General features: G+C 39.7%; 2 protein-coding genes across 2 annotated transcripts; both read left to right on the top strand.

Annotated features, from left to right (window-relative positions):
- Positions 1-3,141: 3,141 nt before the first annotated feature.
- Positions 3,142-3,444, top strand: GCK72_020646 (uncharacterized protein; the record flags this gene model as incomplete). The annotated part of the gene is made up of 1 exon (XM_053733710.1): positions 3,142-3,444. One exon carries the CDS (start codon positions 3,142-3,144, stop codon positions 3,442-3,444), a length of 303 nt encoding a protein of 100 aa, XP_053582623.1.
- A 5,867-nt stretch (positions 3,445-9,311) lies between these two features.
- On the top strand, positions 9,312-9,840 carry GCK72_020645 (uncharacterized protein; the record flags this gene model as incomplete). The annotated part of the gene is made up of 3 exons (XM_053733709.1): positions 9,312-9,377; positions 9,421-9,587; positions 9,636-9,840. 3 exons carry the CDS (start codon positions 9,312-9,314, stop codon positions 9,838-9,840), a joined length of 438 nt encoding a protein of 145 aa, XP_053582622.1.
- Positions 9,841-14,072: the final 4,232 nt, after the last annotated feature.

Raw genomic sequence — 14,072 nt, 5'->3', positions numbered from 1 at the left:
TTAATGTGAGTCTGACAGTTGTTTTCAACATAATTAATTTTTTGTTTAGGGGTGTTACTGGCATGCCCATTCGTGTTCGTTTGCCGATGACTCAATGATTGGCGACATGACTGGCGAGGAGGTTCGAGAGAGGGATCGTATGCGACTGGCCGAACTGAAGGAAAGTGGTTATCCTGTGGAGGTTGTTTGGGAGTGTGATGTCGACACAGAGCTCCGAAATAACCCGGAAATGGCGGACTTTTTCGCTAATCATGAAGTTTCCGTAAGTTTTTCAAACTAAAAAAAAAATACAAATAATATTTTAGGGGATCCTCCAAATGGAGAGAGCCTTGGTTGGTGGGCGGACTGAGGTTTTTAAGCTGATTGTCGATGACAAAGGGAAAGTTATCAACTTCAATGACGTCATCAGGTATATTTTCCACAATCTTTATCATAAAATCGTATTTTTTTTCTTCAGCTTATACCCCTCCGTGATGAAGTACTGCTGTTTCCCCGTCGGACCGCCAAGAGATGTTCCAGCAAAGGACCTCAAAGTCCCAATGACTGCTCCAGAAGACATCCCATTCTTAGGATTCATGCTGTGTCGGGTGTTGGCACCTGATGATCTCCGACTCCCTCTTATTGCAGACAAAACGTCTGGAAAGTTGGTCTTTGGACTCTGCAAAAGTAAGTATTTTCTTCAAGTTTCCCAAAATTATATATTTCCTCAGTTTGTATGAGAGAGGAGAATCAAGAAGATTGCCACCACACAGATGATGAAAGGTCATTCACTGGTGTGTACACCACCTTCGAGCTCGGCAAAGCCCTCAAGTTGGGCTACAAAATTTTGGAAGTTTTCCATGTAAGTTGATTACATTTATTTTTAAGAAAAATTAAATTTATAGGCCATCGAATACCCACTTTGGCTTGAAAACAACGAGCAGAGCGAGGGAGGACTCTTCACCTCTTATATCAATACGATGATGGTGGAGAAAATTGTAAGTTTTTCATTAAAAACAAATATGAAAAAATATTATTACAGCACGCCAGTGGATGGCCAGAGACAGTCGTCACCCCGGAAGAAAAGGAGGCTTTCATTGAAGGGTACCGGACCATGGAGGCTATCGAGTTGGATGCCGATAAGATGGAGAAGAACCCCGGAAAGCGAGCCGTCTCCAAACTCTTGCTCAACTCACTCGTAAGTTTTTTATTAAATTTTTAAAAATCTGAAAGTTTTATTTTAGTGGGGAAAAACGGCCCAGAGGGTGGATAAGACGAACACGTCAATCATTATTGATCCGGCCAAGTTTTATCGTATTCTTTACGATAAAACCGTCGAGATTCAAGACGTGAGAGCCGTCAATGATACCCTCGTCGTCAAACACCAAAAAAGAGCGGAATGCCTCCAGAGTCTCCGGACGAGTGCCATGCACATCGCTGCGCTGACGACATCTCATGCCAGGCTCCGCTTGTATGAGCTGATGGAGAAAGTGGGGGCAGACAATCTGGTCTATACCGGTAAATTTTTAACTTTGAAAATTCATTCACAAATATATTTTTTCAGACACAGACTCCCTCATCTACACGGTCCCAGATGGAGAAGAAGACCCTCTCAAGGAAGATCTGGGCAAATATTTGGGATCCCTGACCAGCGAGTTGAGTGGCACCATGACCGAATTTGTAACTTTAGGTCCCAAAACCTACAGTTACAAACAGGTGATGGAAACCGGTGAAGAAAAGGTAAACAACTAAAAAAAAATGTATTCATAAAACTTTTAAATTTTTTTCAGATCTCCATTAAGGCCAAAGGCTTCACAATGACGTCGGCCGCGGACAAGATCGTCACGTTCGACAACATGAAGACGATGGTTGAGGAGGTCTTGGAGGAAATCACACCGAGGACGGTTCAGAAGGTGCCCCAGTTCACCATGCGGAGGGATCGGGAGCACAATGTCTACGCCCAAGATATTGAGAAACAAATGAGGTACACCTTCAACAAAAGACGGGTTCTTTCGGACGGGTCAACACTGCCATTCGGGTATCGCCATAAATAATTTTTCGGGTTTACACCGCCACTCGGGTATCGACATCGGGTAAAGAATTTTTCTTTTTGTATATATTTTTTTTCTTAATAAATATTTTTTTTCAAGTCTGCGTCAAAGTAGTGAGGGAAGCAAGCAGACACATAGACAGACGGGTGAAGAGGGGCGATGATGAAATAGTTGAGAGATGGGAAAAGTGTGCAATGCCCGTGGTGTACTACGCACTTGCGCGGGGCCGGGGCCTGGGAGCCAGAAAAGATAGGCCGTGTCGATTTACGGGACGGCCATCACATATTTTAGTGAAATATTGTCGGAAATGTGTTAATATCGGAAATTATGCGATAAAATGGAAGATTCATGAGATTCTCCAGTAATCAAAAAAATAATACAAATTTTTTCGCATCGAATGGAATAAAAAAGAAATAAAAATGTTCAAAAAATTATTCATTCATCATGGTTAAGCTTGCTTGGCAGTCTACTATTCTTGTTGTTGGTCCTAGTGGCCAGGGAAAAAGTACTTTGGCACGGAAAATAGTCGATCAAAGGAATACAATTTTTGATGTGGACAGTAAGATATGTTTTTGGTACTATGACACGTTCGAAAGTGTACCCGATTCTATGAAAAACCGGAAAGATATCATTTTACGCGAAGGACTACCAAATCTCGAAGAATTGAAGAAATATAAGACGGAACGGGCTATGGTGGTAATTGATGACTTGATGACGAAAATCGACCAAAACTCTGGAATGGAGCGTCTAGTGTCAGTTTTGGCTCATCACTACGATATGACCGTAATGTTTCTCCTTCACACCATTTTCTATTCAAAAGTTATAAGAAATCTCCGCCTCCAAGCAAGTTATATCATTCTATTCAAGAATAACTCGGATAAATCAAGTGTCCGTTGTTTGGGTTCCCAGCTTATGCCAGGAGGCTGTAACACTTTTCTCTCCATTTATTCTGACGCGACCAGTCAACCCTATACTTACTTGTTGATCGATCTTCACAAAAGTTGTCCTGACAAAATTCGGTATCGTGATAATATACTTCCTGGAAATATTACTCATGTCTACGTCCCGAAATAACTATCCCCAGTGGGATTTGAAGACTTTCAATGAAATTATGGCTCTTTCGGCAACTTCTGACAAAAATGCCCGTATTGCTCTAATCAACGCAATTCCTGACCAAAAGCTAATTTGTTTGGTAGAGCTGGTTTATAACGTTTTGAAAGGAAATGTTCAAATATCCCAAAAGAACGTCCGTCGTCTTCAACGATATTCTGCCGACTTGAGACGTCTTTCAACACTTCGAAATATTGACGAAACTCGTCAGTTTCTAATTCAAACTGGTGGTACCCCAATTGCCGTCCTTTTGCCAGTCTTGATTTCTGCTGCTTCTACTATTCTGGAACATGTCCTACAATAAATATATACTACTATCTGTGGAAGAACATGAAGATTTGGTCAAAAATCGAAACCCTGCGGATGAGTCAGTCAACAAAATATTGGAAACACCAATGGAAAACGATGTCAAACTCTCACTTTTACAACAACAAATAACATCATTGGTGAAAAAACGGAATGATGAGGCAAATGCGGTAAAAGAATCAGAAAAGCCGAAAGAAACGGAAATACAGGCCAAAGTTGATAAAAGTCTAGAAGACGATGTTTTCATGGATGCTGTCAGTAATTTTGATGATGCCGCCAGTGACTACTCAATCAGGACAAACTCTAGTCGTTCTGTCACCCCTCTACCCGTCATTCCTCCTTCAGTTACCCCTTTAGAGAAGATAAAAGAAAGTAAAACCAAACTCTGGAATCACTTCAACAGTCACCCAAGTCATTTTCTAGTTGATAAACGGACTGGCGAATTTTACTTGAAAAACCGATTGATTCCCATGTACAACGTGACGAAAATTATCAAAGATTTTTCCAACGAAAACCCAATTAGAAAACCTTCGGTAGCGTTACGAGGATTGTCACAATACTTGAGCGAGACCAATTTTCCTGAAGAATATATTCTTAACCCGAAAAGAAAGTACCAAACCCGCTTCACGCCCCGGACTTTTGCTGTAAAACGTTGGAGTAATGGAGGGCCAGGAAACTGAAAACCTTTTGGAAAGATTGTACCATGATCCAAAGTCGGGATTGCGTGGTCCATCAACTTTACTTGCTCAAGCCCGTAAAATAAATCCTCACATTCGAAGAAAAGAGGTTCTCAACTATCTTCATTCAAACAACGCATACACCCGACATTTTCACAAAGTCAAAGCAATCAAGCATAATCCTTGGGTCGCCCGTGGGCCTAATAGCCATCATATGGCAGATCTTGCAATGCTCCCAACACTCAAATCAAAGAACAAAGGTTACTGCTACATTTTGGTAGTGGTTGATGTGTTTAGTCGCTATGCGTTTGCACGACCATTGAAAAATAAAAAGTGTGAAACCGTCACTGAGGCCTATAAAGATATTTTGATGTCTGCGCAAAGAAGAATTCCATCAAGTCTTTATACTGATAAAGGTATGGTTCAGTTTTTTAAAATCTGTACTTATATTTTGTTTTCAGGTACCGAATTTATGGGAAAAGAGTTTCAAAACTTTGTTCGATCAATGGGTATTACGTTTTATAACCCGAAGAACACAAATGTCAAAGCCTGTTATGCCGAGAATGTTATCATGAGAATCAAGAACAAGTTGGAAAAGTGGTTCACCGTTTCACAAAGTTATGACTGGGTCAGTGTACTACCGAAAATCTTGGAAGGACTAAACAGTACATATATGGACTCTATCGGAACATCTCCTGAAAACGTCACTTGGGATAATGCATATAAAATCTGGCAGAGACTCTATGGCGGGTCGAAGGCACAAAACCCTGTTTACAAAGTCGGTGATACGGTCAGAGTCTTGATTGAAAATTCTCCTTTCGCAAAGGGTACAAGAGCCAAATGGACCAGTGAAGTCTTCAAAGTGACGAAAATCCTAAATTATGACATTCCAGTGTATATTCTATCAGATTCGAACGAAGAAGAGATTGATGGTATTTGGTACGCAGAAGAGATGGTTTTGTATAAAACAGATCATTTTGAGAAATAAGTTTTATTTGTTATTTTTATTGAGAAATTATTTTCATTTGTTATTTTTTTGAGAAATAAGTTTCATTTGTTATTATGGATAGTCCAAAGTGGGTTTGTGGTCAAACCATCTGTTCTAGGGCTTTGATTGTATTTCTTTCACAAGTTTTTATCATTTATGTTGTATGTTTTGTGGCCCTATATAAAGTTTGTACTCTTGATCATCCGCATCAGCAACAGTGGCTTATTATTCTTGGTTCGTGTATTGGATATTTGCTACCGAATCCTAAAATTAGAGAAAATGAGTGATTTCTATGTGACTCTTGTTTCTAATGCTCAAGCCGGATCGACAATTTCTAATTTTCAAACTCCACTTCCTTCTTCTTTGGTATTCCGCCGTGAGTATGAAGTAGCCCTTTCCTCCATCATTTATCCAACTTCTCATGATTTGATTTCCCATAACCCTGAATCACAAGGCAAATATGAGAATGAGTTTTATGTTTCTTTCGGAACAACGGAATACAAGTGTAAAGTACCAAACTGCTCATTTTCTTCACCAAGTCAACTAATCGAGATTTTGAACCATACTCTTGCGAAAACGGTGAAAACGGCAACAAACGCCACAGGAAAAGGAATTGACCTGTTTTCATACGATCCTCTATTCAAACGGGTAACGATTCAACATACGAAGAATATTACACGTGTTGAACTTTCGGACCGTCTCAGCTATTTTCTCGGTCTAAACAAGGAAAACACACAATTTCCGGCAAAAGGGCAATATACCATGTTTTCGGGTGCAGATCTTATGTACATCTACTCTGAAGGCTTGGTAGAACCCCAGACGGTTAGTCATATTCAAACACCTCTTTTGAAGGTTATCAGCATAAGTACGGGAAATGAGGGAAATGTTGAACAAACATTCTCAAACCCTCTATATGTACCACTGAGAGTGAAGGAAGTCTCTCGGATTGGCATTCAAATTAAGAACGATAGAGATCATTTCATTCCATTCAACTCTGGAAAGATTGTCATCGTACTTCATTTCCGTCCGATCAAATATCCATTTGATGGTTGATTACGTATTCAACTACTCAAGAAATCCGCGTCTCACACTATGCATATTTACTTTGATCCTGATGCTTCTATTGATTGGGTCCATTTTTTCGAAAATGACCCAAGTCAGACCGGTTCTGGTGGATTTCGTGCCGGAAGTCTCTATCAACGGGGAAACGGCCCTTTCTCGCAATTACTCGGAAAACTCTTCATTTCCGCTGTCCCCTTGCTAAAACGCATGGGTGTTTCAGTTGGTCGTGAAGTCATGGATTCGTCACTTCGTATTGCAAACGACGTAGCGGCTGGTGATTCTTTTAAGCAGTCCTTGTCAAAAAACGCTACCAATTCTTATAATTTTCTCATCAATCGTGCTGTCAGCAAACTCGATCAGTCTGGTGGAAGAAGAAAGAGGAGGAAAACGGTTCGTCCAAAGCGGAAACCTGTCAGAAAAACAAGAAAGCTGAGAAAGGTTCCATCTAAAAAGCGGAAGACGTCCAAGAAGAAAAGGTCTTTGCCGAAATCAACATCCCAGAAACGCGACATCTTTGGAAAATGGCAAAGCTAATCGAATCAAAAAGTGCTCCAAGCGCCCCATCCAATATTTGTCTTTTTGACACTCCACCAAGCCAAGTTGCATTTACAAAAGGAACATGGATGACTTATACCACAACAAACGCTATAAATTCAAAAGGACCGTATGTTTTCAATGTTTATGATAGTGCACACTTCTTTCAACTCAACAAAACTTATATAAGTTTTAAACTGAAACTCAAAAATGCTGAAGAAGGAGCTGACGTTCCCCCTATTCAATATACAAACTTTATTGGTGCCACCTTCTTTGACCAAGTTAAAGTAACCTTTAACAATGTTCCGGTCTATGACTCGGACTATTATGCATACAAAAGCTATATTCAAACTCTACTTGGCGAAAATACTGAAACCAAAAAAGGATTTCTTTCTACTGCGGGATGGCGGGACCCGGATAGTAAAGACTCACGTGTCTTGACTACAAAATCAGAATTGGATCTGTATGCTCCACTACTTTTGGAATGTTTCCAAACGGATAGACTTTTGATCCCACATGTTGATATTCAACTTACACTCTACCGAAATAGTGACGCTTTCTGTCTGCAAAGTTCTAAAGACACAAAGGCTGAATTGGAAATTTCCGATTTGAAACTACATATGAGGGCGATTGATGTTGTACCATCAGCTACTTTAGCTTTGGAAAATCGATTGCGAACTGCACCAGCTCAATATCCATTCACTCTTTCGAAAGTAAAAATTATTGGAGTCCCTGAAGGACGCTTTGAACTACCGTTCAGCACTATATATCATGACATTGTCCCAAGGCGTATAATTGTTGGACTTCTCAATCCCAATACTGATGTCACCAAAGATTCTCTCGAGTTTCCACATTTTGACGTTTCCACCACCTTCTTTCCCAATGGGTAGTAGGTATGGCGGGGGGAAAAAAAGTGGGCGGGGCTTAAAAATGTGTCGAAAAAAGTTTTTTTGCTTTGCCTCGTGCAACTTTGTTCAAACTTTATATTTTTTAATAATTTTTTAATAGCTTTTTAGCTAATAACTTTTTCTTGCTTTTTCCCAAATTCCATATTTCTGGAGTAAAAAAGAGCAGAGTTATGCTCAAAATTCGGCGAAAAAAACGAAAAAAAATGTCTCAATTTTGTCCCCTCTTTTGAAGCATTCATAACTTTTCCGATTCTCGATGAAAATTTGATTTTATTTTTTTAATCGATAGGGAATTTTAGGCCAATTTTTTTATTAAGAACCCCCTTTTTGAGATTCCATACTTCTAAACGAGTTATAATCGATTGAATGAAGGCTACTTTTTATTTTGAGAAAATTTTCTGTTTTTTCATTTTTCGGTTTTTTTGCTTCACCTCGATTATCTCGAGTTCTACCCGATAGTTTTTGATATAACTTGGTAACTAGACGTAAAATTAGACGAGAAATCACTTTTTTACGTCAAATTTTTAATTTGAAGCACCCCCCGTCCGGTACGGCCGGTGGACTGCAGAAAAACAGAAAAAAACGCCTTGCTGTTGTCGGCCTCCACCGGACTATTTTTGCTGTCCTGAAAAATTTTTGTACTAAAGTTGTTCTGATTTTTTGATATGTTGGTCAAATCGGAATTATCTAATGGAATATCAAGTTTCAGCCAAAACGGTCCAGTGGGAACTGAGCTGTGGAGAAAACGGGTTTTTCGCTTATATCGCTTAGCTCTGGAGTGTCATCTGTCCAGCTAATATGGATTTTTGATATGTGTTAGCCAAGAAAATTATCTAGGGGGAGAAAAAAACAGATTTAAAAAATATTGATTTTGACTCGAGTTATAGGGTCTCAAACGTTCGAGAACATTTCTGAAAGGAGACGACTGGTCGAGTCGATGCAAGCGTGCGTCTTCCCACCACTTAAACGCCATCTGGGTGGCTACACACCAGCGAGTGTGTGGCTCAGTGGCAGTGGTGTGGTGCGGCGATGGGGAGGTTTTTGGTTCGAGTTTCTGGCTGGTCTAATTTTTTGTTTTTTTTTCTAACTCGGCTCAAAATTGTCGTAGAACCTTCATCTTACTACCATTCGAAAGGTAATGAAATTCTGCTTGCCTGGGTCATATAAAATAGAAAAATGCTCATAACTTGCTTCAAAATGGTCGTAGCGATCTGATTCAAAGCTTGCTGAGCACTGCGCAAGGGGCGAAGCCCCTTCTAGCGGAGCCCGCCGGGAGGCGGGGGACGCTAGTCCGAAATTCAACTAAACGCTGGAGGAACCGCGTACCCACCACAGCCAATTCAATGTGACTTTGAGAATAAGAGTTATGCTCAAGCACTCGCTCGACTATATGATGAACTCGGATGTGTATCGAACAAGACGTGTCCCTGTATTACATACAAAATGTTCCGAAGTGGGCACACTTTCTTTGTTTTCAACATAGCCCCCATTGATACTTCAAATTCATGGGAATTGGTACAAGCCGGGTGCACTCAGCTTTTATTGCGATTTAAGAAGAAAGTCCCCGCTGGAGGGCTGAATGTTTTGGTTTTGTCACAATACGATGCAATGTATGAGGTCGATCGCTACCGCAATGTCACAATAAACGCGAAACCTTAATTCATTTTGTACTTTTTCCGTCGTACAAGTCGGTCGTATGATGTTGCCGGGAACCACGCGCCCTATTGTTCCTCCGGATTTTGCCAATCCTCTTCCAGCCGGAGTAAGTGTTTTATAATTATTTTTTTCTTATTTTTCTTTTTCAGTGTATGGATATTAGTTTATCATCGTACTTCCTCATGGTCAACAAAATTGAAAATCTTTCCATTCACCACATTCGAGATATGAATCGTCACTTGAAGACATCTAACGTTCTCTTTTTCTGGAATTCCTGTAATGGGATGGAGGTTTCCCAAGAAGCTGAGTTTAGCCTGTGAGTTTGAATTTTAACTAAAACCTTCATTTTCAATGATTTTTTCAGTGACGCAAAACCACGGAATCATTTCTTCCCAAGCCGTTTGGTACCTCGAATTCCAGGAAAGAAACACCGGCTCATCTCGGTCCAGAAATATTTCGAAACTAAATATAATATTGCACTCTCTTACCCTCATTCCCCACTATTCCGCGAGCCATCTGGCAGTCTTTATCCTATTGAGTGTGTTTATGTTCGTATTCGCTTGTTTTAATAAATTATGTCCTTATCAACTATACAATTGGAGAAATTTCTAAGTTCATGTCATATAACCAGAAAATGTTTTCGGGGAGTATTTCCTAGTGATCATGAACCAATAATCACCAGAAGGCCATGCTCATTTATTTGGAATACAGCTCCAAGTACCGAAGGTGGAGAACATTGGGTGGCGCTTTGGGTAGATGACCGAAATTATGGATATTTTATGGATAGTAGCGGTTGTGAGCCCCAAACCGAGTTTTTGGACTTTTTTACAAGAAATTGCGTCAAATGGAAGAAAGTATTTCAAAAGCCAATACAAGGCCTTTTGTCTGATGTTTGCGGGTATTATTGTATTTACTTTTTGCTTCGAAAAGCTATGAAACACTCAAATAAACGCATAAGACACCCCTTCTCAACCAATCTGCCTAAAAACGATGATTTTGTGGTGAAATGGGTCAAGAATCACTTGAAGACCTGTGAGAGTCAAGTATATAAGCCTCTGAAGTACGAAAAGCTTTCATTCATTCATAATGTCTGACCAAGAAGCTGTGTCTCTCCCATCCTCTCCGATTCCAAGAGATGGAGTCACTCAACCATCGTATCCTCAAACCTTCCCGGAACCCCAAAAGACAACACCTCAGATGCTTCCACTTTTCGTAGAATCGTTCAAGAACTTTACTCTTGTGGGAACAATTAAAATTTATAAAGATGAATTCGGCAATCTACACATGACGTCAGCATGAGTCATCGGTCATACATGCTCATCAAATCAAAACATTTTTCAATTAGCGTCGTAATTGAAACATCAAAATCAATTAAGAGCCCGACGATCCAGCATTCCATAACCCGCACAATTTTCCACAATCATACTTTGTCACTATACCGACTACTATACAGATTCGCAAGAATGGAGGCCCCCAAAAAGCTGCTTACTGAGGTAAATTTTAAATTCTAAATTTGATACTGGGAGTTTATTTAGGAGGAGATTAAGAAGGAACCCGTCTGGGACATTGATGAATCCACTCAGTGGCCACCAATGAAGGGAGACTACGTTAAAGGATCCCGGTACAACCCCAAGGTAAGAATAACTTTTCTTTTTTCGCATATAAGACATTATTTATATACTTTTAGGAGAATGTCCAGCCCCTTCACGTCGACTTCTCCCATATGAAAATTTAAATTCTTGTTATATATATATTTTTTTGAAATTTGTGATTATTTATTTATTAATAAAAAATTATTTGATGGACCAAATTGCTTTTCTGAACACGATCCAATCCCTCAGAGTGAACTCCGGCTTCACCATCTTTCACTTTCTCCGGTTTCTCTGGCAATTCTACACGTCCATCAAAAAAAAACTGAAAAAGAAAACATTTTCCTAGTTCAAAAATAATGAAACGTACTTAATGGTCCACTTCTTTGTTGATGATGGATGAGAGGGGAATTATTTGTTAAAAAACTGAAAAATAAATTATATTCCTAGTTAAAAATTGATTAAACATACCTAATTCAATAAAAATCAAATATGTACAGGGACTGTCATTCAGTAGACAGTCGAATAATTAAAAAGAAATACTAGAATTTAATAAAAATCAAATATATTCAATATTTTACGTTGTCCATTCCGTTAGGAAATGACGAAAAAGTCAAGTAAGGTCTTTTAGTAGAGGGAGTGCGAGACACAGAATTTTCCATTAGTCATTTCTCAGTAAACACAGGGACATGTCTGTGAAATTTTAGAAATAAGAAGAAATTTTGAAAAAGGGCATAAGTTAAAAAAAAAAGATAGAACCGTTGGAAAAAAGAAAGTATCAATTACGCGGACGCCGCGCGCGACGCATTTTTTCAGAGATAACGTATTCTCTGAAATTTGGGTCTCGAAACGATTTGTCAGGTATAGTGTAGTTTCGAAAATATTTTTTTTTCAAAAAGCATAAGTAATTAACGAAACAAGTAATTAACGAAAAAAGTAATTAAATAATTTCAGAGAAATCATTGCTCAGTCTTAAATTCATCCTCCCCCTTCCTTTTTCCCTACACACAATCTGCCGTGTTGGGTCTCTCTCCCTCCCGGTTCCCCTCTCGCGCCCGAGACCCCTCACTATGTCTACCACATCTACCCCTCCGGTTTAGTTTACACACTTAGCACAGGGGTTGTGCTCTGAGTCAACACACACCGGGTCGGGGGTTCGGGGGCACATGGAAAACACAGGTGAACCGCTGGGGAACACATATGGAACCGCGCGGTGGCGTATGTGCGGCTAAAAAGAATGAGGGTTGGACCCTATATGTGTCTACGTGGATCACCGCGCGGTCGGCCGAAAACGTGGGGAGCATATGGAACGCATATGGATAGCATAATCAGCATTAATTCTACCAATCACATTTGGTTGATTATTCTGTATGAAACACTAGAAAGGCCTAATTCATTGTTGTGATTGTTATATAATGCTATCATGTTGTTTCACTTTTCTTTTTTCCAACTTGTTCACTTCCCATTTCTCGGACTTGGATATTTTTTCCATTTTTCTCTAAGTTCTTTCCTTTTTTAAACAGATAATGGCAATACTTTAAAAAAATTGAAAATCACACACGATTTCCTATAAAAATCATATGTTAGCTTGGTGATTATAACACAATCATTGATTCTCAAGCTTTTCTTTGAACTCTGAAAGAAAATGATACCCGTCGAAGAAATTCGAAGTCCGGCATTTTGACTTTACTTCGGTATGACAAATACTTACCTTCTTACCTTTAAATCCATCTGAAAAAATATAATTTCTTATCATACCGAAGTGAAGCGGAACATCAGACCCGAACTTCTCAACAAAAACTTAAAATTCTAGTTTCTTGAGAAAATAACAATTTTTGTATTGAAAAAATAAGTTTCCGCAAGTTTGAATAGATTTCTTTTTATTTTTGAAGTTTGCCATTATCTGTTTTGTGCAAAAAGAATGAAGAAAATAGGTGAAAAACTTCGAGAAACGGAGAAAATGGGCCCGGACTTATAGAAAAAAATGTCACGTCGATTTACGGTAAACAACACGCCCACGTGTAATTCCGGAGTGTCGTTGCGGCGGCCGGCCGCCACCCTCAAATATGGACCATACATGGAACGTATATGGGAGCTACATGGGTGCACGCGCTGCCAGTACACAGAAAAGACGACCGCACATATGCGGCACACGCGCGATCCACTTTTCATTTATGGACACACATAGGGCGCTATTCTGGCACCTTCACATATAGGATTCCCAGCGGTTCACCTGTGAAATCAAAAAATTCAATTAAGCCCCGAGGAGACAGTACCGATGAGTCATCCTTACGAGGGAGCCATGGAGCTTGAGAGGGAGCCATGCGAGAGAGTATGGAAGAGGAGGAGACGCAGACAAACGAGAGAGAGAGAGCGCGCAGAGAAACCGTCTCACACGACGAGAGAGTGAGAGAGCGCAGCATGCGAAATTAAAATGGTCCCAAATACCCCCCCCCCACACTTCTCTTTGCTGGCTGGTAGAGCTCTCGCAAACAGTGAAGAAGGTCCTCGTAGACAGTCGAACGCAGTGAGTGTAGAATTGTTGAAGAGGCTTATAAGGTTGGTGAGCCCAAACCTACTCAAAAAATGTTGTTGAGGGTCATTCTATTCATTTCTCATACCGAATATTCTGAATCTGCTTTGAGACTTCTGGTTCTGGAGTTATGACACAAGAGTACGAATTCATAAGTTTTTACTTCCGCAATTATCAGAAATAGCTTTTTTAATGATATTGCACCTGTCTTTGTCTCACAACGTACTAAATTTCGAGCTATGATTATCAGCCGCCCAGTCACTTCTACTCCCCAACATGCAATATAACATAGACTTTTCCGAACCTTATTGGATTGTTTCATGTTATCATGTTACTGGAATCATCTCAATTTTTCTGAACTCACTTGGCATTTACTTGCTTATTTTTCAATGTGAGAAACTGGGAACCTTTCGATTTTATTTGCTGCTGTATCTGAGTATGTGTTTTCTAACAGACATTGAATTCACATTTCTAATGCAATGTGTTCCACTATTCCCATTTTTAGCAGGATACGTTGTTGGTATCCTACCTGAGTGGTTTGGGGTCCCATTACACTATAATGTAGTAAGTTTCCGTCGAACTGATATAATTCCATTTATTTCTGATTTACAGATAATCCTAGACAGCATGATGGCACTACAGTTCGAACTCTTGATTATGAGCTTCATTCAAAAACATC

Source organism: Caenorhabditis remanei, chromosome V (assembly GCF_010183535.1).
Source record: "Caenorhabditis remanei strain PX506 chromosome V, whole genome shotgun sequence".
Lineage (NCBI taxonomy): Eukaryota > Metazoa > Nematoda > Chromadorea > Rhabditida > Rhabditidae > Caenorhabditis > Caenorhabditis remanei.
Note: the sequence above shows the minus strand (reverse complement) of the source record. Positions and strands in the feature narration are given on the sequence as shown.